At 39.1% G+C, this 19,287-nt stretch overlaps 1 protein-coding gene across 13 annotated transcripts in view; it reads right to left on the reverse strand.

Moving 5' to 3' along the window:
• Nucleotides 1-19,287, reverse strand: part of DST (dystonin) — a 482,507-nt gene that overhangs the window by 348,873 nt on the left and 114,347 nt on the right. For 2 of the 13 annotated variants that reach the window (XM_064287554.1, XM_010586960.2), the window contains exon 1: nucleotides 16,400-16,688. The exons of 10 other annotated variants lie outside the window; for them this stretch is intronic. In XM_064287554.1, the coding sequence (XP_064143624.1) occupies nucleotides 16,400-16,490 (91 nt within the window). In that variant the 5' untranslated portion in view covers nucleotides 16,491-16,688. Of the gene's footprint in view, nucleotides 1-16,399; nucleotides 16,695-19,287 lie in introns of those variants that run through there. One more of the 13 variants, XM_064287522.1, reaches the window with a different exon arrangement.

The raw sequence follows: 19,287 nt of genomic DNA on the forward strand, positions 1-19,287 counted from the left end.
CAACACTGATAATCCTGCTGCATGCAATTTGTCGTCACTGACATAAATTCTGGTCCCTGAAATACATAAACACCAAATGCAGCACTGAAAACAACATTCTTCTTGTTGCACACACAGAATAACATTGCCATCACTACTTTTGTCTCTCCTATTGCTTCACTTCTTCCACTCATTTCTTCTATCTTCTTTTCCTCAGTAATTCTCTAGTAATTCCTGGCCTTTTTATTAAGTGACATAGATACAGCTAATGAAAGCACCCCCTCAGTCTATCAATAGGCAGAAGAGGAGGCTGAACAAAGCAGAGAAATGGAAATCAGGAGACTTTGGGCTTACTCCTTGCTTTTTCCTTTGCTGACCTCATTTCTCTTGACTTGTTTTTTTTTCAAGCACAAAATGAAAGAACTAAAAACTGACACACTCCATCTTTCTTTTTCCTACATCAACTACATGCAATGGGACTTCTCAAAGGACAGGGAGGTAGAAAAAGAAAATCAGGATTAGATGCAAAACCACCCTACAGTTCTGTTAAGGTACAGAGGACAAATCTGACTGGCTTCAGTAATCCCCCAGAATGAAGCAGTCTCAAAGCTGAAGACCTTCAGTCCTGATGTTGTCACTCCTCCTCAAACTCAAAGGACTTTGAAAAACTTGGTGAAAGAATGAATAATCAGGAATTGCTTGTTCAGATTCAGAGCTGAAGTATTAAAAGTGCCACAAAAGATATCATTCATTTAACCACAGATAGAAGGAGCGTAGCAGATGACATTAGGTCTTTTCCCAAGATTATATACTGTAACCATTCAACTAAACACATAAAAAAACACAATCCTAGACATGAAAGAACAACACAGAAGGATAAGAGAGATAGCAATGAAAACATCTTCAAAAAAGGTCACTTGCACACACTGGAAGGCACCAACTATACATACCATAAATGCATTTAATGAGAGTGGGAATTTTTTAATGTGAATTTCTTCCAAACTTCTACTTTAATTGATGTTAAAATAAATTTAATCCCCCAAAATCCCACTGCCATCAAGTCGACTCCAACTCAGAGATCCTGTAGGATAGAGGAGAACTGCCACATAGCGTTTCCAAGGTTGCAAATCTTCACGGAAGTAGACTGAAGCAGCTTGGTGGGTTTGAACCACCAACTTTTCTGTTGGCAGCCAAGTGCTTTAGCCACTGTGCCACCAGGGTTCCTTTTAATCCCCCCCCCAAAAAAAATCCCCAAAGTACTCTTTAATTCAGTACCATTAATAAATAATACAGTCTTGAAGACTAGCACAAGTAATAAAATACAAATGCAATAAATGATTACAAACTATATCAAAAGCTTCAAAAGTATTTTGAAAAAGTTTCAAAAGGAATCAATAATAGTTTCTGAAAATAAAAATATAAACACAAATATGGTGATCATTACCAAAATAAAAAACGAGGTAGATGCCATCAATAATAAAAGGAAAATGTGTCAGGAAACAATGTCAAGGATAACCAAACCTATCTATCAGTATAAACCAAAAAACGAAAAAGCCCATTAACTTTCTTATGTCTGTCATCCTAAGGATCTAACACACTTGCTGGCACATAAGAAGCACCCAATAAATGCTTCCTAATAAATGTTTAATTAACTAATTAATTAAGGCAGGTATTATAGGATGATTAGCAACATTGATAATCATTCATTTTAAATAATCATTCATTTTAATTCATTTTAATTTACAAGGCCATCCAAGGCTAGCTAGTTAGCTAAGAATGGAAACCAGATCCCCTGATTATTAGTCACTGCTTCCTTCATTGTTGAACTGCTAGAATTCCGAGGGATCAGAATTTTTTAATTGGCTATATTAACTCCAGAATCTACTCAAATCATGAATTAGGCAGTATCTTATGAACAGTTAATTGCTAAATGGCTTATATAATCCATTCAATACCATTGTTCTCATGAAACACATTTCTGAAGTTTTTAACTAGATGAAAAAATACCAATGTAGTAATATTACCAAAACAATATCAGGACAAAAAATTGCTTAACCAGAGTTTTATGACATTGTTTATTACCACTACACAACAGAATACATGCATCAGTCATGAAAAATATTTTGAAATAATACTTGATGGCATTAGAAAACACTAAGATTGAGTGAAAAAGAAATAAACATCACACACACACACAAAAATTCAAAATGGATTAAGGACCTAAACGTGCAAACTAAAGCAATAAAATTCTTGGAAGCAAATGCAGGGGCAATGCTGTCAGGTCCAGCTTTTAACAACAGATAATCTGAAATAATAACAAAGGCACAAACAGCGAAAGACAAAACAAATAAATGGGACCTCATAAAAATTAAAAACTTTTGTTCATCAAAAGACTTTACCAAAAAAGTGAAAAAACAAGCTACTGACTGGAAGACTATTTTTGGAAACCATATATCTGACAAGAATCTAATAACCAAAATATGTATAAAACTTCAACAAAAACAAAGACAACTCCATCATAAAATGGGTAAAGGATTTAAATAGACATTTCACCAAATAAGACATTTGAACGGCCACCAAACACATGAAAAGACGCTCAACATCATTAGCCATCAGAGAGAGATGAAAGTCTAAACCACAATGAGATACCATTTCACTCCCACTTTTTTTTTAGGATGGGCAGGATAAAAAAAAATAACAAGTGTTGGCGAGGGTGTGGGAAAATTGGAACTGTTATCCACTGCTGCTGGGAATGCAAAATGGAACAGGCATTGTGGAGAACAGTGTGACAGTTCCTTGAAAAACTAGAAATAAAACAACCCTACAACCCAGCAATTCCACTCTTATGTATATACCCAAAAGACTTGAAAACAACTCAAAAACAGACATGAATACCAATGTTCACTGCAGCACTATTCGCAATAGCCAAAAGGTGGGAACAACCCAAATGTCCACCAAGAGATGAATGGATGAACAAAATATGGTACATACATACAATGGAACACTACCCAGCCTATAGGAAAAATGAAGTCTTGATACATGCTACAGTATAGATGGAGCATGAAGGCATTATGCTGAGCGAAATAAGCCAATTACAAAAGGACAAATATTGTACGACCTCACTTATATATATTTTTTAAATAAGGCAAATGTATTGAGAATAAAGTGTATTAGTGGTTACCAGGAGCAGGAGAAAGGAGAAAAAAGAGGAGTTAACTGTGATGGAAAAATTGTACTGATTAAGGGTATGGTCGCACAGCCAATTACTGTACTTGCTGTCAATAAGCTGTACACCTGTAAAAAACTGAACTGGCAAAAGTTCTGTGACATAGTTACGAAGAAAAAAGAGTAGCTGCTAAGACTGTTTATGTACAACCAATCACTTCATGAGATTTGGTTTCTTGGTTTGGAGGTTTATGGTCATGATTTCATGGGACATCCCAGTTAATAGGCCTAATAATGTGTTTAGTGCTTCAGTTCTACTTCCTAGTTAGTTGTGTAGTGCCTGGGGTCTTAAAAGCTTGCAAGCAATCATCCAAGGCAAAACAATTGGTCTCTATTCACCTGCAACAACAGAGGAAGAAGGAGAGTCAGGAATAAGAGGAGGATATGAAATGTGTGGTTAATTGCCTCCGTGAACAACTGCTTCTTTTGCCATGAGACTAGAACTGGATGGTGCCCAGCTACTGTTACTGAACATTTTGATCAAAGATTCCATAAATGTGTCCTGATCAAAAGGGGGAAAATGCAGAATAGAATTTCAAATTCTTGTGGACTCCAGGCTTTCTGCAGCCACAGAGGGTAGATGAACTCCTGAAACTACTGCCCTGAGAGAATCTTTAAACCTTAGCCAAAAATATCACCTGAAGTCATCTTAAAAGGAACAACACCTTAGCTTAACTAGTGAAAAAGGTCTGACTTGAGCATTAAGTTCTTTTAAGAACTATCTATATGGGATCAAACTGACAACAGCAACAAAAAGATTAGATAAGAGCCTTAGGGAGCAGTGAGTTTATGTTAGTGAGGGAGGAATATGTCAGAAAAGGAGGGTGAGAATGGCTGCACAACTTGAAGAATGTAATCAATGTCACTAAATTGTACATGTAGAAACTCTTGAGTTGGTATATGTTCTGCTAGTATATTCTCAACAACAAAATAAGTAAAATTCAGAAGGAAATAAAAAGAATTCTTTATATGAGATCAAATTGACAATGGCAACTTGGAAGGTTGGAAGGAAGCTTAGGGGGCAGTAAGTTTAAGATAACGGTGGTGGAATCATTTGGTAAAGGATTGCTAGAATGGTCGCACAACCTGAAGAATGTCCCAATGTCACTGAAATGCACATGTAGAAATTGTTGACATGGTATATCTTTGGCTGTGTATATTTTCACCAAAAAAAAAAAAAAAAAAAAAAACCAGGATAAAGAACTTAAGACATAGCGATCCAATTCTGCAATTTCATAAATTAAAGAAAAATAAGCAGAAGGAAACCTGTGAGAATAATTAACTACTGTAATTTGATAATGGAACTACAGATTTTTTTTATTTATATTTTGTACATTTCTTTATTTTCCTAAAATGTTAGCATGTGTCATAGGTTTTTTCCCCATGTTACCCCAAATACTCACATCGTTGTTGTTACCTGCTGTCCAGTTGACCTCCAACTCACGGTGACCCCATGAACAGGATCATACCATTATAATTCATATGGTTTTCACTGGCTGAATTTTGGAAGTAGATTGCCAGGCCTTTCTTACTAGTCTGTCTCAGTCTGAAAGCTCTGCTGAAATACGTTCACTATCATAGCAACACACAAGCCTCCAGTAACAGACAAGTGGTGGCTGTGCTTGAGGAGCATTGGCCAGGAATCGAACCTGGGTCTCCCACAAAGAAGGCAAGAATTCTACCATTGAACCACCACTCCCCTACTTACATAATTTCTCCTTTTCCACTGAATACTACAGAAATTACATCTTTAGTCAATGGGACAGCTTTTCTGTCTTGATTACAGAATAAATGTACAACCCTACAATTTTAAGAGCTGTTTCAATTAACAATGGAAATAAGGATACTGGAGTTTTTCCCTCAAATAACTAAAACCTCTAAAACCAACAACAGATTTTTCACTGAAGTTTATGGATTATGGATAGCCCAAAACAAAAAGTCTATCTTACTTCTCTCTTCCTGAATATAGACCTCTATGAATAATTCCAGAACATATCTAACAGCTATTTATTTAAACTGAGAATATTCACCTCTCATCACAGATGTAACCATTAAAAAAAAAAAAACCAAACCCATTGCTGTCGAGTCCATTCTGACTCACAGAGACCCTATAGGACAGAGTAGAACTACCCCATAGCATTTCCAAGATGCACCTGGTGGATTCAAACTGCCGACCTATTGGTTAGCAGCTATAGCTCTTAATTAATAATATATAATAACTTTGAGTGCATATAAAGACAGGCCACAATTATCTATAGCAGAGAGCTCTCTGGACTTGTAGATGAATTTTCACATGCTGTCTTCCCCCAGGTGTTACTCTGTTTCCACATCTCTTCTCTTATATAAAACTCAGAAGGGATTAGGATTAGAACCCATCCTACTCTGGTATGACCTCATCTGACTTAACTGGTAACAGAAGAAAAACTCCATTTCGAAACAAGGTCACATTGACAGGAACAGGGGTTAGGATTTCAACATACCTTTTTTGGGAACACAATTCAATCCATAACAAGCAACAGTCTAGTCCCCCGTCTGCAACACAGTCAATGCAACTGTGGGCACTGAATTAACCTCTGAGAACCTAGTTTCCCTGGCTATAAATTAACGGCATTGGTTCCTACTTATCTCAGAGAGTTGTTCTAAGAATAAAATTATATTAAATATGTAAAAAACTGATAAATATGTAATCTCGAAAAACCAAACTCACTGCCATCGAATCAATTCCAACTCAGATAAATATGTAAGGTGCTATGAATTACTATGATCATCGATCTAATTCAGGGTTCCCTATACCATGTTAAGAATGTCTCATTCAATCTGCACATTCACTGAGCCACTCCTGAAAGTTATTTCTCACCTACTAAGTCCTGGGATTTGATAATATATTTATGGTACAGCAGATGTTCTTTTAAATGGAGGATAAAATTTTCAACTCAACACTGACTATAAATAAAATTTGTCCAGTTTACAATAATGTAATATATCATTATAATAATTTTCCTACAAGAAAGGACGAAAGGCAAGGTTAGGTCGTCCAAATGAAATGGTAAGGCTGAGAAAACCCTCTGCCTATACCATCTACTCCCCACCCATTAAGATTCTGCCTTCCTTCAAATGTCAACCCTGCCCATGAAGCCCTTGGATGCTCAGGTCACCCCTATTTTGTAGCACTCACTTGTAGTACAACAAGTGGGGCTGGTCCACCTTCTTCACCAAACTCTTGAGAGGCTGCTAGCCTGTGTTCCTCTTCTTCCTGTAGGCTCCAGCTACTCTGCACGTTTTAAGTGTGGGATCAACAGGTATTTAGAATTAAAGCATGTATTCCAAATTGGTAAAGATCTATTTTTCCTGGCACCAAGTGCTTCATCTCTTCCCAGTTTTTCTAGGGAAATACTGAATAGAAAACGTGATCGGGTGGGGCATGTTACATAACAGTAATTTGTTCATTTGAGGCATTCAATCAATTTATTTCTGACGAAATACAGAAAGGTGGGGAACAATGCTACTTGAATGTTTTCAAAGGAATGCTAATTACAAGTATTTCATTCAGTTTATCATTTTGACTAAAATACAAATCTAAATTTCTATATAGTTTTCTAAATGGAGATGGATAGAAATTAGGTATACATCTGTTTTTCTGCAAGAAAGCTAAAGTACCCTTGACATTTTGCTTTCTTTGGACTCTGCAAAAATTTTTTAAAGAAAAAGATTCCAAATTATGTAATAGCTAAACTGCCAGAAATAATAATATAGTATTAATTTCTTACATTACTCCTAATTCACATCATCTTAGCCTCTGAAATTGCTTGAACCCTCTGCAAAATTACTTTAACCTTCAAAGAACACTGCAAAGTGTCTTGATAACCATAAATTCTTGCTCAAAGTCATGATAAAATTCACACTACATGCAAAATCAAACTGTGACTTCAGTCAGCTCTACTACGTATTTTCAATATTCCCTAGTTTCAGTTACGAAGATAAAGTTATCACAAAGGTTACAAAACGAACAGCTAAATACTCCTTTTGTTACTGTCTTTTTTACCACCAGAGGCAGTCAAAGGTGCTATTAAATATTTTGAATATTTATGAATCATTCTAACATTCATAAATACTGGCAGTCTGTGGCACTTCTAAAACATGCTAAAAAGAAAAATCAGGTAAGTAATACTGCTCTGCCTTTGAACGCATGGAAACCCTAGAGGCGTAGTGGTTAAGAGCCACGAGCTCCAGCTGCTAACCACAAAGTCAGCAGTTCAAATCCACCAGCTACTCCTTGGAAACCCTATGGGGCAGTTCTACTCTGTCCTTTAGGGTCTCTGTGAGTTGGAATCGACTCAAAGGCAACGGGTTTGGTTTAGCCTTTTTTTTTTTTTTTTAACGCATGTAGTTTTAAAGATCAAGCATGATAACTTATGTAAAACTACTGCCTTAAGGAGCAACTGAGTAAAAATATGGGTTCTTATGTATTATATACATAGAGTGTAATACCCAGGCTATAATAAAATCACCATAACCAAAGCTTTCTAAAAAATTAAAACAAACAATTTTCAGTCCAACCATACTTCTGATTACATTTTAAAAGAAGTAATTCGATATCCTAAGAGTTGAACTTTCACATGTTTTGCAGGACATGGACTACTAATTTCAGTCTATTCTTAAAATAGAACAGTTCAACTAATTTTAGACTCAAGTGTTATAAAGCATCATAGCTGCCAAGTGACTGGATACCTGAACTCCAAGCAGCAGCGTATGCAGACCTCCTAAAACAAACTGTCAGATTGCTGAACTCTGAGCCACCACACACAATTCTATGAAGTAGGTACAATTCGCAATGAACGTACCCAAAATAAAACAGTTCTTTAAGAAGAGGACACAACCATGTGAAAGGAAATAATCAGGCCCTTATTAAATGATGTCTGTAATATGTAATGGTTCAAAGGTGTCAAAAGGAGGTAACAGGTTATTGACCTAAGAGGAGCCAGAGGACTTGAGTTCTTAGGTCCATCTTATGCACTGACTACTTACGTGATCTCTACTGCTCAGAATATTTCGTATGTCCTATTTCATCCTGCAGTCCGTGGGTGGTGCAAACAGTTAACGCACTCGGCTGCTATATGAAAGGCTGGTGGTTAGAGTCCACCCGGAGACATCTCAGAAGGCATGGCAATCTACTTACGAAAAATTAGCCACTGATCAGCCAACTCTATAATGCACAGCTCCACTCAGACACAAGTAGGGTCACCGTGAGTCAGAATCAACTTGACTGGCAAATGGTTTAACTGTTTTTATTTTATCCCACTTTTTTAACCCAGTGCAGTAGACCTTCCATGTCTGAGTCAAATAAGGTAGGATAAAATAGGTTACCAAACAGCATTAAATCATGCTAAAAATCAAGAATACAAATTGTCACACTGGCATGCCCAGTATAGTGAACTACAACACTGAATACAGGGGCATGTGTTTAATTTACTGGGACAATAGTGTCTTTGTACCATGTCTTTAGTACTAGGATTTATCGGGAAATATTTTCACCCACTAGAGAAAAATCAAGACTTTGTCAACTCCCTTTGACAATTCTTTGCAGGAAACATTTCAGGCATGTATCAAAGCAGCCACATTCATTGGTGACATTTACAAAACTTAATTCTTTCCAAAATCTCCTCAATCTAAAAACGCATTTAAGACTCATATTAAAATTTTATTTTCCTTTCATAGATATCTAATCATTGGAATTTACAGTCCTGCAAAGATACAACAGTTCAAGCTCCAAAGTCTATTTAACGCTTGAATTGAAATAAATCTCTGTGAATTTTTAAAGCTATTAATTTTTATTTCATGAATCCATTTAACAAACCTCAGAAAATTCTAGTATTAATCAAAATCATAATCCTAATGAGAATATTCTAGTAAAGCTATTTCTGCACCATTTCCCCATCAATGTAATGAAATACAAAATATATAATTTATGTCAAATGTACATTTGGTGTTTAAATCCCATTTCTACCGCTTATAACTTATATTATGTCTGGAAAATTAATTTCTCTGTGCTTCAATGTCCTTATGGTGAAATGGCAGTAGTTGTACTCAACATAAAGGATTGTGTGAATTGGGGGAGTGGGGATACAAATACACACACACACATTCACACACACACACACGTTTATTTCATTTGCAATGCCCAGCACCATGCCTGACATGTAAGTAGACAGGTATGTAAACAGTATCTATTATTTTTACCACTGTAAGTTAAAAACTAAAAGTTCAGTGTATAAATTCCAGGATGGCTCAGAGCTTAAATTATCATATAACCACCGAACCTCATATATATCAAATCAAACTGACTCTACAATTTGTTGAAGTTTATGTGAGAAAAAAAAAAGAACTAATAAATTAAGAGGTTTTTTGAAATAAAACCTAAGGGGGGAACATCACCGAAACATCCTCAAAGATTTTTTAAAAATAATTTATGCTTATTTTCAAAAAAGCATATGAAACCAATTATGCTACTTGCTTATAGAAAAGAGATTACTCTAAGCTGCTACTAAACAAGCTCAGAGGATTCCCAGTAAGAAGACTGGTAAGGTATTTATTTATTTAAGAAGTCTTACAGCAAATGGAACTTTGCAGTTTTTACATACTCACTGTATTTCCAAGGTCAAGTGAACAACATTCGGACCATTTCACTATCAAGGAAGGTCTAGCAATGATGAATATAAAAAATTTATTTCAAAATCAACTTTTTAATGACATACTGTAATTTTTTAAAAAACAAATTAAAAATAAAACACCCCTAGCTTCTTGCGTTCAACTTCGGCAAAAGAAATTGTTACGCCCCTATCCTACATACAAAACCAACCAGTCGGACATTTTGTTAATTCCTGAAACTTCTCTTCAATTGGCCTTGTGTTCCTATCGTCCTAAGTTTACCGTTGCCTCCTAGCCTGTCCCTACCTCCTGAGTCTTCCCTTCTGATCAGTTCTCCACACTGTTATCAGAGTCACCTCACTAAAACCTATCTCACGGGTAACTTTCTGATGAGGATCATCAGGTTATTCCCTTCTGACCTGCAAGATAAAGCCCAAACTTGGTCCTGGCTGAGCATTCATGGCCCTCTGCAATCCGGTCCAACATCCCAAAACCAAACCCATCGCTGTCAAGTGGATTCTGACTCATAGCAACCCTATGGGACAGAGTAGAATTGCCCCGTAAGATTTCCAAGGCTGTAATCTTTACATAAGCAGACTGCCACATCTTTCTCCCATGGAGCAGGTGGGGATTCAAATCACTGGCCTTTTGGTTAGCAGCTGAGCACTTAACCACTCACTGTACCACCAGGGCTCCTTGGTCCAACATAAGCCTCCATATTTATTCATTTCCACCATCCTATAACCTCCATGCAATCCCACCCCTGAAACATACTGGGCACTTTGGCCAAACATGCAGAATGGATTCTGCGGTTATGCTAACAAAATGGAATACTCATGTTAGTTTCTCAGAGTTTTCCTCCTTTGTGCCTTCACCTTCTTACAGGGTGAAATCCCGTTGACCCTAAAAACAAAGCTTTCCCAACATGCACCCCACAGCAGAATTATTTTCTTCTTCTTTTGAGAAAGATAAAAGTAGGTTATAAAATAATAGCAAATAAAATTGCACCAAAGTAACAGGGAAAAAAATGGCTTTTTTTTTTTTTTAGAAACAATGATCTATCTCAGCAGATAAATTTTTAGCTGTCAAAAATTTCTCTTCAGAAGTAGGTAGAATATGATCCCTAAATTACTAAGAGCCGAGAAATGGACACAGAAGTTTTTCTTGTCTTGTCTTCAAAGGCCATTATGAATAGAAGGAAAGGTCCGATGTAACAAAAGCACGTGAGTTTCTTTTTAATTGATATGCAATAATAAACATCCTAAATTACAAATCATCTTCTCAATTCGTTCATCAGCCTTACAGAGTCAGATGAGTTTGGTACATTTTATGCATTTTCATATCCAACTGTGGAACTAAAACAGAAATGAACACATGACAGCTTAGATACTCCACCTTACTGTAACCTCTGTGGCTTCAGATGTTTTTATAATCTCCAATTTCATGAAGATGCTCTGGTCAAACACTCCAGCTCCCCAAAGAGCCAGACTCCTGAGGCACCCATGACCCCAAGACAGAAACACAAACACTTCTTTGCTTGGCCACAGAGGAACAGTAGGACAATAAATAGTCCTCACCACCTCTTCTTACATGTCGCTAATTACCTAAAACTATCCCTGAGCCAGAAAAAAAGAATCTCCAAAAGCTCATATAAAAAAACTAAAAGTTAAAAAAAAGGATAAAGTTTTCTTTTAAAGTTCTTGACGGATTAAGTGTTGAGATAACTGCCCAAGGCTAAGTCAGACCAAAAGGAGCGTCAGTATGACATTCGGGGTTCAAGGTGAAATCACTAACGATATCTATTAATACTCCTTAACTGGTATGTGCCTTAAGGTGTGAGGCAATGAGCAAGTTACTTAGCCAATTTAAATCCTAATTATTTGGTGGAAATTACTACTCAAATCCATGTTGTAACATTGTAAAAATATTCAACTGTGTCATTTTGAAAATCCTCAGAGACTTCAATGGAGCTCTCTGGTATTGCCTCAAAGTTTCAGTAAATACAAATATATTGATATGGTTGTTTATTGCTGCCATGAACTGCCATGCCCAAACTTCAAAGTTCCAATTTCAGCACAGATAACTTTACTTACCCTCTCTGTGGCACATAAGTGCTGCTTGCAAATGTTAATATTCATTCTTTCCTTTTTCTTTACAAACAAAATTTCAGTTTTTCTTCAGGGCACTAAATAGGACAAGCTTAAAAAATCTACATCTTTCCAGTCTCCCTTGCAGACAGGGGTGACTTCGGGGATAGCTGTGGCCAATGAGATGTAAGTGAAAATTGCTAAGTAAATTTCTAAAAAGGCTCTTTAAAAGAAAGCTGACTTAACTGGTTCTCACTTTTTGCCCTTTGTCTTTGCCCTTCCCCTTCTTTCCACCCAGAATTGAGACACAAGAGCTGGAGGAGAAGCAGCCATCTTGTGATCACAGAGCAACCATATGACAAACTAAAAGTGAATAAACAGAAATATAGAAGTCTGGATCCCTACTGGCAAATGGAGATACCCTACAGCTCTGGACTACCTATCCTGGGTCTCTCAGTACTAGAGGAAAAAAAAATTTCTATTTAGTTAAGCATTATAGCCTGTTTTCTGTTACAAGCAACCAAACACAATCCTAACTGACACTCATTACCAGAGTAAACCTGTTCCACTTTAAAAAAAAAACTCAGACTAATACAGCAAAACTGGCGAAAGCCAGAACCTGTATAAGGTGGAAACCAGTCAAAGAAAGAAAACTCAAATATTTTCCACTAAAATGAGCAATAGAAGCGTGGTAAGACCACATGGTCTCAAAGGCGGAAAGCTTGCGAGACCCAGAAAAATGAGACAGTCTTGAGTTCCAGCTCTCACAGGTCTGGCTCTACTAACTGCTGTCATTAGCTACAACATAACATATGATGCAGCACAGTTAAAGTTCACTTATTACACAACCGACTGTTAAGTCACGAGCAGAACATGCGCTGAGCAGATGAAATTTAAAATCAAATTTTTGCAGAACCCTGGAAGCCAAGTGAAAATCGCCAAGCAAGCTCATCACAGGCTGCACTACATGAAGGAAGGGAATAATTCCCTGAAACCTTTACATTCCAACTCATTCAACTGGGCACCAGAGTCGGTTAGCACAGTAAAAAGATGGGATTTTACCAATCACCTGCCTACATATGCCGTAAAACTGAACTGAAAATGAAAACTACAATTGGAATAGTTTTCCATTCCTATTGTGGCCATGCACATAGATTCAATTACTCAAAGTATTAGCAGCAGGTGGAGAGAAAAATTTTTTTCTTTTTTTCTAGGTAAAGAGATTTGTTTGTTTTAGGGATATTATAGACAAATAACCAAGTCTCCCATTGACTTTCATTGGGAATAATAAGGCAACACCTTCATTAGATATCAATGGGGAAAAAATAACCATTTTATTGGACCAAAAGAATTTAACATATTTTTCTAATTAAATCTTAAATGTATAGAAAAAAGATCTGTTAGGTTCATATTAATTATCTCATTTTCACACTTAATATCATGAAAAAAAAGGAACAAGGTGTCAGGAAAACAAGATCTTCCAATGACAGACTCCATCAGAAGAATTTCTTAAAGTGACGTCTAATTAATTCAGTCATTTATTGTAAGGGTACACAGGTTAATCTCCTTATACTGCCCAGACAGGCAAGAGAGATTGTTCTGTATTTTTTATCCCAAGCTATTAAAAAATGTTTTGTATTACATAGTAAATATACTAGATAATTCATTGCAGACATAAAAAGCAAGCCACTGACATGGCCAATTTCTAACATAAATGATAACGAATATGTTTTTTTCATAAATAAATCCTTTTATTACTGAATAAAGCTGAAGTGATGTCATATTTTTAAATCAGATGGCCCTCAGTATTCTGGCTGTGAACATATTTTATAAGTAACAGGACTGGGATATGAATTAGAACACTGCACCTTTCTTTGTAGCAAACAGCTCTTTCTGTGTTATTCTAATTCAGCAAACAGTTGCCCATTTTCACTCAGAAGTTAAAGACTAAAGGACCAAAGCAACACACAAGAATAGGCCACACCATAAATAATTAGGGCTCACTCACTTGCCACTATTGTTTCTCTGTCACAGAGGGCCTGGTTTAAAGTCTTATTTCTGAGGCCATGGTGAGGACTAGGCCTAACAAAGCTCTCAACTTCTAAATCAAACACTCATAATTCCTAACATTATAGATTATTAGAATTCTGCATTTCCAATGATAGGTTGTGAATTTGTTCCAGCTGACTCCACCACTTACGCTATCCTACAGCTGGGGCATATGATAACTTGGCAACCTGATAATATTCTAGATGAATGCAAACTCATTCTGTAACCAAAGACTCTGTCAGAAATAAAAATCAAAATAAGCTCCTTTAAGTTCAAATGGGAACATAAAATGTTTCGGACAATGCGTGATTTCAGAAAATGAGCAACTGTGCTTTGAACGTTTAGTGAACTGACACTCCCAATTCAAAGCCTACAATTCTTTTCCGATTAGATCAGCCCCCATAGCAAGTCATCAGGATAATAACCACTGTAGTGAAGTCATCGTATTGGATACTGATGGAAAATCATAACTGGCTTAAAAACATATTGGGGAAACAATGAGTTTTCCAGGTCTCTAGCTTTTCATGGAATAAACTAACCAACACTTTTACCTTTCTTTCCAAGACTAAACAAAACACAGAACATCCATAAAGCCAAGTACAAATTGATGACCTAAGGATTTTTAAACCACAAAGGAGTAGGGAAATAACCACACTTCTTCAGTGAAATTTTGGACTGTTTGTCTGAGAAAGTATATGTTTCAGTGCAATACTGATCATTAGGTTATGATTAAAATGAAGGATAGTAAGAATAATTACAGCCTTCAGATGCTTGGTTTTCTTTTATTTTCAAAGGCAAATAAAGACAAGCTTTTAAAAAATGGCCACCTCCTCAAGAGAAGTCAAATCAGCACTTCAGCTATTTTTGTTTTCAAAGTCACCTGAGGTAAAACTTGTCACTGAGGTAAAACTTGATAGGGGAAAAAGTCATAAAGCTATGATTTATTTTTTCAAAAGCATGAAATGTATATGCTTTAGGCTTTCTTCTTTCTGACTTTAAGGAGCACGGATGTTTTTCTTCAAGTAAGGTTTACTAGTCTACATTGTAATATTTCTCATTTTTAAAGTTTTGGAGACCACTAAGAACCTTATTTTAAAATGGAAAGACTAAGGCAAATGTGAGTATATTACACACACATGCACACATAAAAGCTATAAACATTTATTAGCCCAAAATATCATTGCACTTGCTCAGTGGCAGTACTATACACAATAGAGTCTTGGCACAAAGGAAATCTGAATGTCTACGCTGTTTACAAAATTCTACATGTGTTGTAAGAATGCCAGAATTCAAATATATTCTAGAAAAAGAAGGTAACTGTGGGTAGGTTTTGAGTTTTTTGGATTCAGAGTCTTATTATTCAGTTCGGGTTCTTATACTCCCGCTTTCCACCAATAGGAAACCATTAATGCATGCATTTTTAACCATAAACTCCATTCAATTTACAGAAACTGAGTGGCTAAACCCAACACAAATATTCGAAATGATGTAGAGCCATCTGAATCTGACCTATGAAATAGGCCACTAATTACTATTAATATATTACAGCTCTGTGAGCTACCCTTGGGTGTGGAGTGTTTGACCAACCACAGTAAGGGGACAGTCTACACATACTTAGAAATACACTCCCAGAGACAAAAAACTCCTAAGGTGGGAAGATGCAGTCTCTAGCTTGTCTAATGTTATGTTGAACTATAAAGTTAACACAATACTAAGATATAAAGTTAACATAATATTAAGACATAAATATTTATCAGATTGGCATAGATCTTCCCAAACATAAAGATTAAACAGAAAAACACCTCAAAATATACGGCTTTACATTTAAATTTAAATAGGCTTGCTGTCTGAAGTCTTTCATTCATCACATTATAAAATCATTTTTGACACATCAGAATAGCTATACATATACACAGTCACAAACTATAAACCTTTTCCAAACAAGATCATTTTAAGGAAAATGATTTGGTGATACCTGAGTGGGGAAAGTCCATGTATTTGAGAACTTAAGGCCCTCCTTTACATGGTTAACCAATACCCCATGCCAAGCAGGGAAAGCAAGACTTTAGTAATCCCATGGATAATTAACCAGTATCCACCCTCCCAGAAAGAATTATGTTTATGCACAGTGCTTAAGAGCTTTTACGAGGCAGAGAAAACGCAACGTGCTTCTTGGAAACCTAACCCCTTACCCCCACTCCGCCGCCCATTCAAGGGCGTCTCCAGACTGTCGCCCACCCCACCAGCCTGTGTTGGGGGTACTGAATTCCATCCAAAAAGACCTCATCCATCCCCAAGATTGGTCCAGACACCTGTTTACTTGTGCCCAAGCAGTGGCCCTGGTTAAGGAAACGTAACGGTCGCCCCGATGGTCTGCGCCAAGCTCCACAGCACCGGCGCGAGGGACCACGTACCTTTGTACCTCTCCAGGACATCCTCGTAGGCCTGGAGGTACTCCTGCTCCTCCACGTACAGGTAAGCAGCCGGGGAGAGGTAACCCGCCATGCTCAAGTTTATCTAGGCAATGACTGGCCTGTTCCCCCTTTCTCCCTCGTAACCCCGGTACAGTATCGTAGTCAGCACGACGCAGTCTTAGGAACTGGAAAGGGGAAGCAGCAGCCGGCGACGGGAGAGCACTGAAGCCACAGACGCAAAGCTGGGGGCGAGAGGGGGCAGGGGCGGCGGGCGCCGGAGCCGGCAGAGGAAACGCCCAGGCCCCCTGGCGGGCCGCAGGAGCTGGGCCGCCGGGCTCCCGGGGAGCCAGAGTCCCTCTCGGGTTTCAGCAACGGCAAATCTCGGCGAGCCTGGGGGCGGCGACGAGCAGCGCGACGCCACGAGGAGCAGGGAGCAAGGTGGGGGCGGGTGGGGAGCGGTGGGCGCCGGGACCCTCTGCAGCCAGTGCGGCCGCCACGCTGGCCCTGCGCAGGGCCCCTGCTCCGAGCCGGGCCGAGGCCGCGACGTCCGTGCGGGAGGACCGGCGCGTCGCCTCCACCCGGGATGCTGCGCGGCGCATCTGCGGCATTTCCTGGCCGCGGCGCCGCAGACACTCGCCCGCGCCCCGGGAGAGGGCGGGCGGAGGGCGGAAGGGAGGGGGCGAGCGCGGCGGTCAGCGCCCCGGCTGGCTGGGCTCCGGCCGGGCGCCGCTCTGCCCCTCCCTTCCAGGCAGAGCCGCGGCGCCCCGGGCCCCCCTCCCCTGACCCGCCCACCCGGGTTGATCTTGCGGCCAAGCACGCCCACCCCCGGACACTGGCAGCCAGTCCCCGGATCCCCAAGGACGAGGTTTCTATTTGGGACCCACAACAGGTGCCCGGGAAACAAAGCCGCAAATCGCGGCCACCGACGTGCGCAGCCCCCTGCAAAGGAGCCAGTGGCCCTCTTGGGGACAGGGAAGGGGTGACGGGGAGGAGGATGGGAGATACTTTTTTCAATCCAGCTCCATGGTATAAGAGGACTCGGGTCACTCTGTGACAGCGCGGGATGGGGAGGGCACCGGGGTCCGCACGCAGGGCACAACCCGAGGGCGGGGCGGCCTCTGCAGGTGGCCCCGCGCATCAGGGCATGACAGCCGGGCCGCGCCTGCGCGCCCGCCTCGCGGCGGTCGGAGGACCAGCCCGCGGTCCCTCCCTTCCGCCCCCCAGAGCCTGCCTGCGCTTCTGCCGCTGCCCTTTGCGGCGCCGGCCAAAGCCCCTATCAATTGACAACAGACCCTGACTACCCCATCACCTCCTTCCTTCTACCCAATCTTTTTCATGCCACATAGCACTGTTATCCATTAAACTTGAGTAGGATGGATACAATTCTCTTAAATCTGGTATATCATATACTAAGAGGGTGTGTCCAGTGGAGGAATTAGCTTGTACCCAGGCATGTAAATGAGTGTGTACTTCAGAATACTGACTGTGGAGTCAGGCTGCTTTGGATGGAATCATTTCTCCTTCCTAGCGCCGTGGCATGGGCAAATTACTTGCCCTCTTGGAGCCTCTCCTCATCAGTAAAATGGAGACGATAAAAGCGACTACCTCATAAAGTTGTTGTAATATTAAATGGAATTTAGAATAGTACCTGGTACATAGGAAGCACTAAATATGTGTTAGCTATTATTATTATTAGATAAACCAACTCATTGTTGACCAACCGTTCTATGACAACTTTACATCTTGCCCACTCTTCTTCCCTCCCCTTTTTCCTCTTTTCATATGTACTGACCTTTTTGCCCTGATTTTTTTTTTTCCTTTCTTTTTCTATATTGTGAAATCTGGACCATTTTCCACTAACTTTTAGATGGAGATAAGAGTTACTCTTGCAAAAAAAAATAGCATACTCTTGAAAAAAATTGTACTTGTGTTAGAATAGGAGAATTTTAACTCCTTCTCAGCACTTGGCCTACTTTTGTTACTCCAAAGCACAACCCCATCTCTTTTCTATCCTGATCATGGGCTTATAAACTTGAGTTGGATCCCATCTCTCAGTGAGCTTTTAAAATCACTAGAAATTTTGTGCGATTTAATATTCATTTATGTGCATGTTAGGTCATGAATTAACAAACACGTCATATGAGGCTTCTTGAAATGAAGAAGTAGCAATTAGATCTCTAAGAGTCATTTTACAGACGACACAGGTATAGATATGGATCTCTCAAAACTGTCTTGACTTCCTCACAATGAGTAAGGTCACTAAAGTCAAAGTCTGAATCTTCATTGGAGACTGACACCCAATAGCACCCATTATTATGAATATAATCAGTGGACACTTAGTGATTTTAACTATCCATTTAGGAGTCAGTCAAAATGAGCAGAAACAGCATTTGGGATAGAGATGGACTTTGCCCCATGCACTCTTGCAATGATAGGAATGGTTCGACCTACTACTGCTAATAATAATAATGTATTTCATAAGGAAGCCCTGGCGGTGAAGTGGTTAAGATTTCAGGCTGCTAACCAAAAGGTCAGCAGTTCAAATCCACCAGCCATTCCTTGGAAACCCTATGGGGCAGTTCTACTGTGTCCTGTGGGGTTGCTACGAGTCGGAATTGACTCAACAGTACACAACACCACCATAAGGAAGCAGCAAAAATACAGCACTGAAGACATTGGTCTTTGGAATCAAGAATGCCTGAATTCAGATCTTAGTTCTGCCTCCTCGCTCTATGACCTTGGGAGCTTTCTCTCCATCTCAGCAGATTTCTGGCCTGTAAAATGGACAAAATAATAGCACCTACTTCATAGGGCTGTTGGGAGGCCTAAATGAGAAAACATATTAATGCTTAGAAGAGCATCTGGCTGTTTGTAAGCTATCATTTGTT

This window comes from Loxodonta africana, chromosome 1, assembly GCF_030014295.1.
Source record: "Loxodonta africana isolate mLoxAfr1 chromosome 1, mLoxAfr1.hap2, whole genome shotgun sequence".
In the NCBI taxonomy this organism is placed as follows: Eukaryota; Metazoa; Chordata; class Mammalia; order Proboscidea; family Elephantidae; genus Loxodonta; species Loxodonta africana.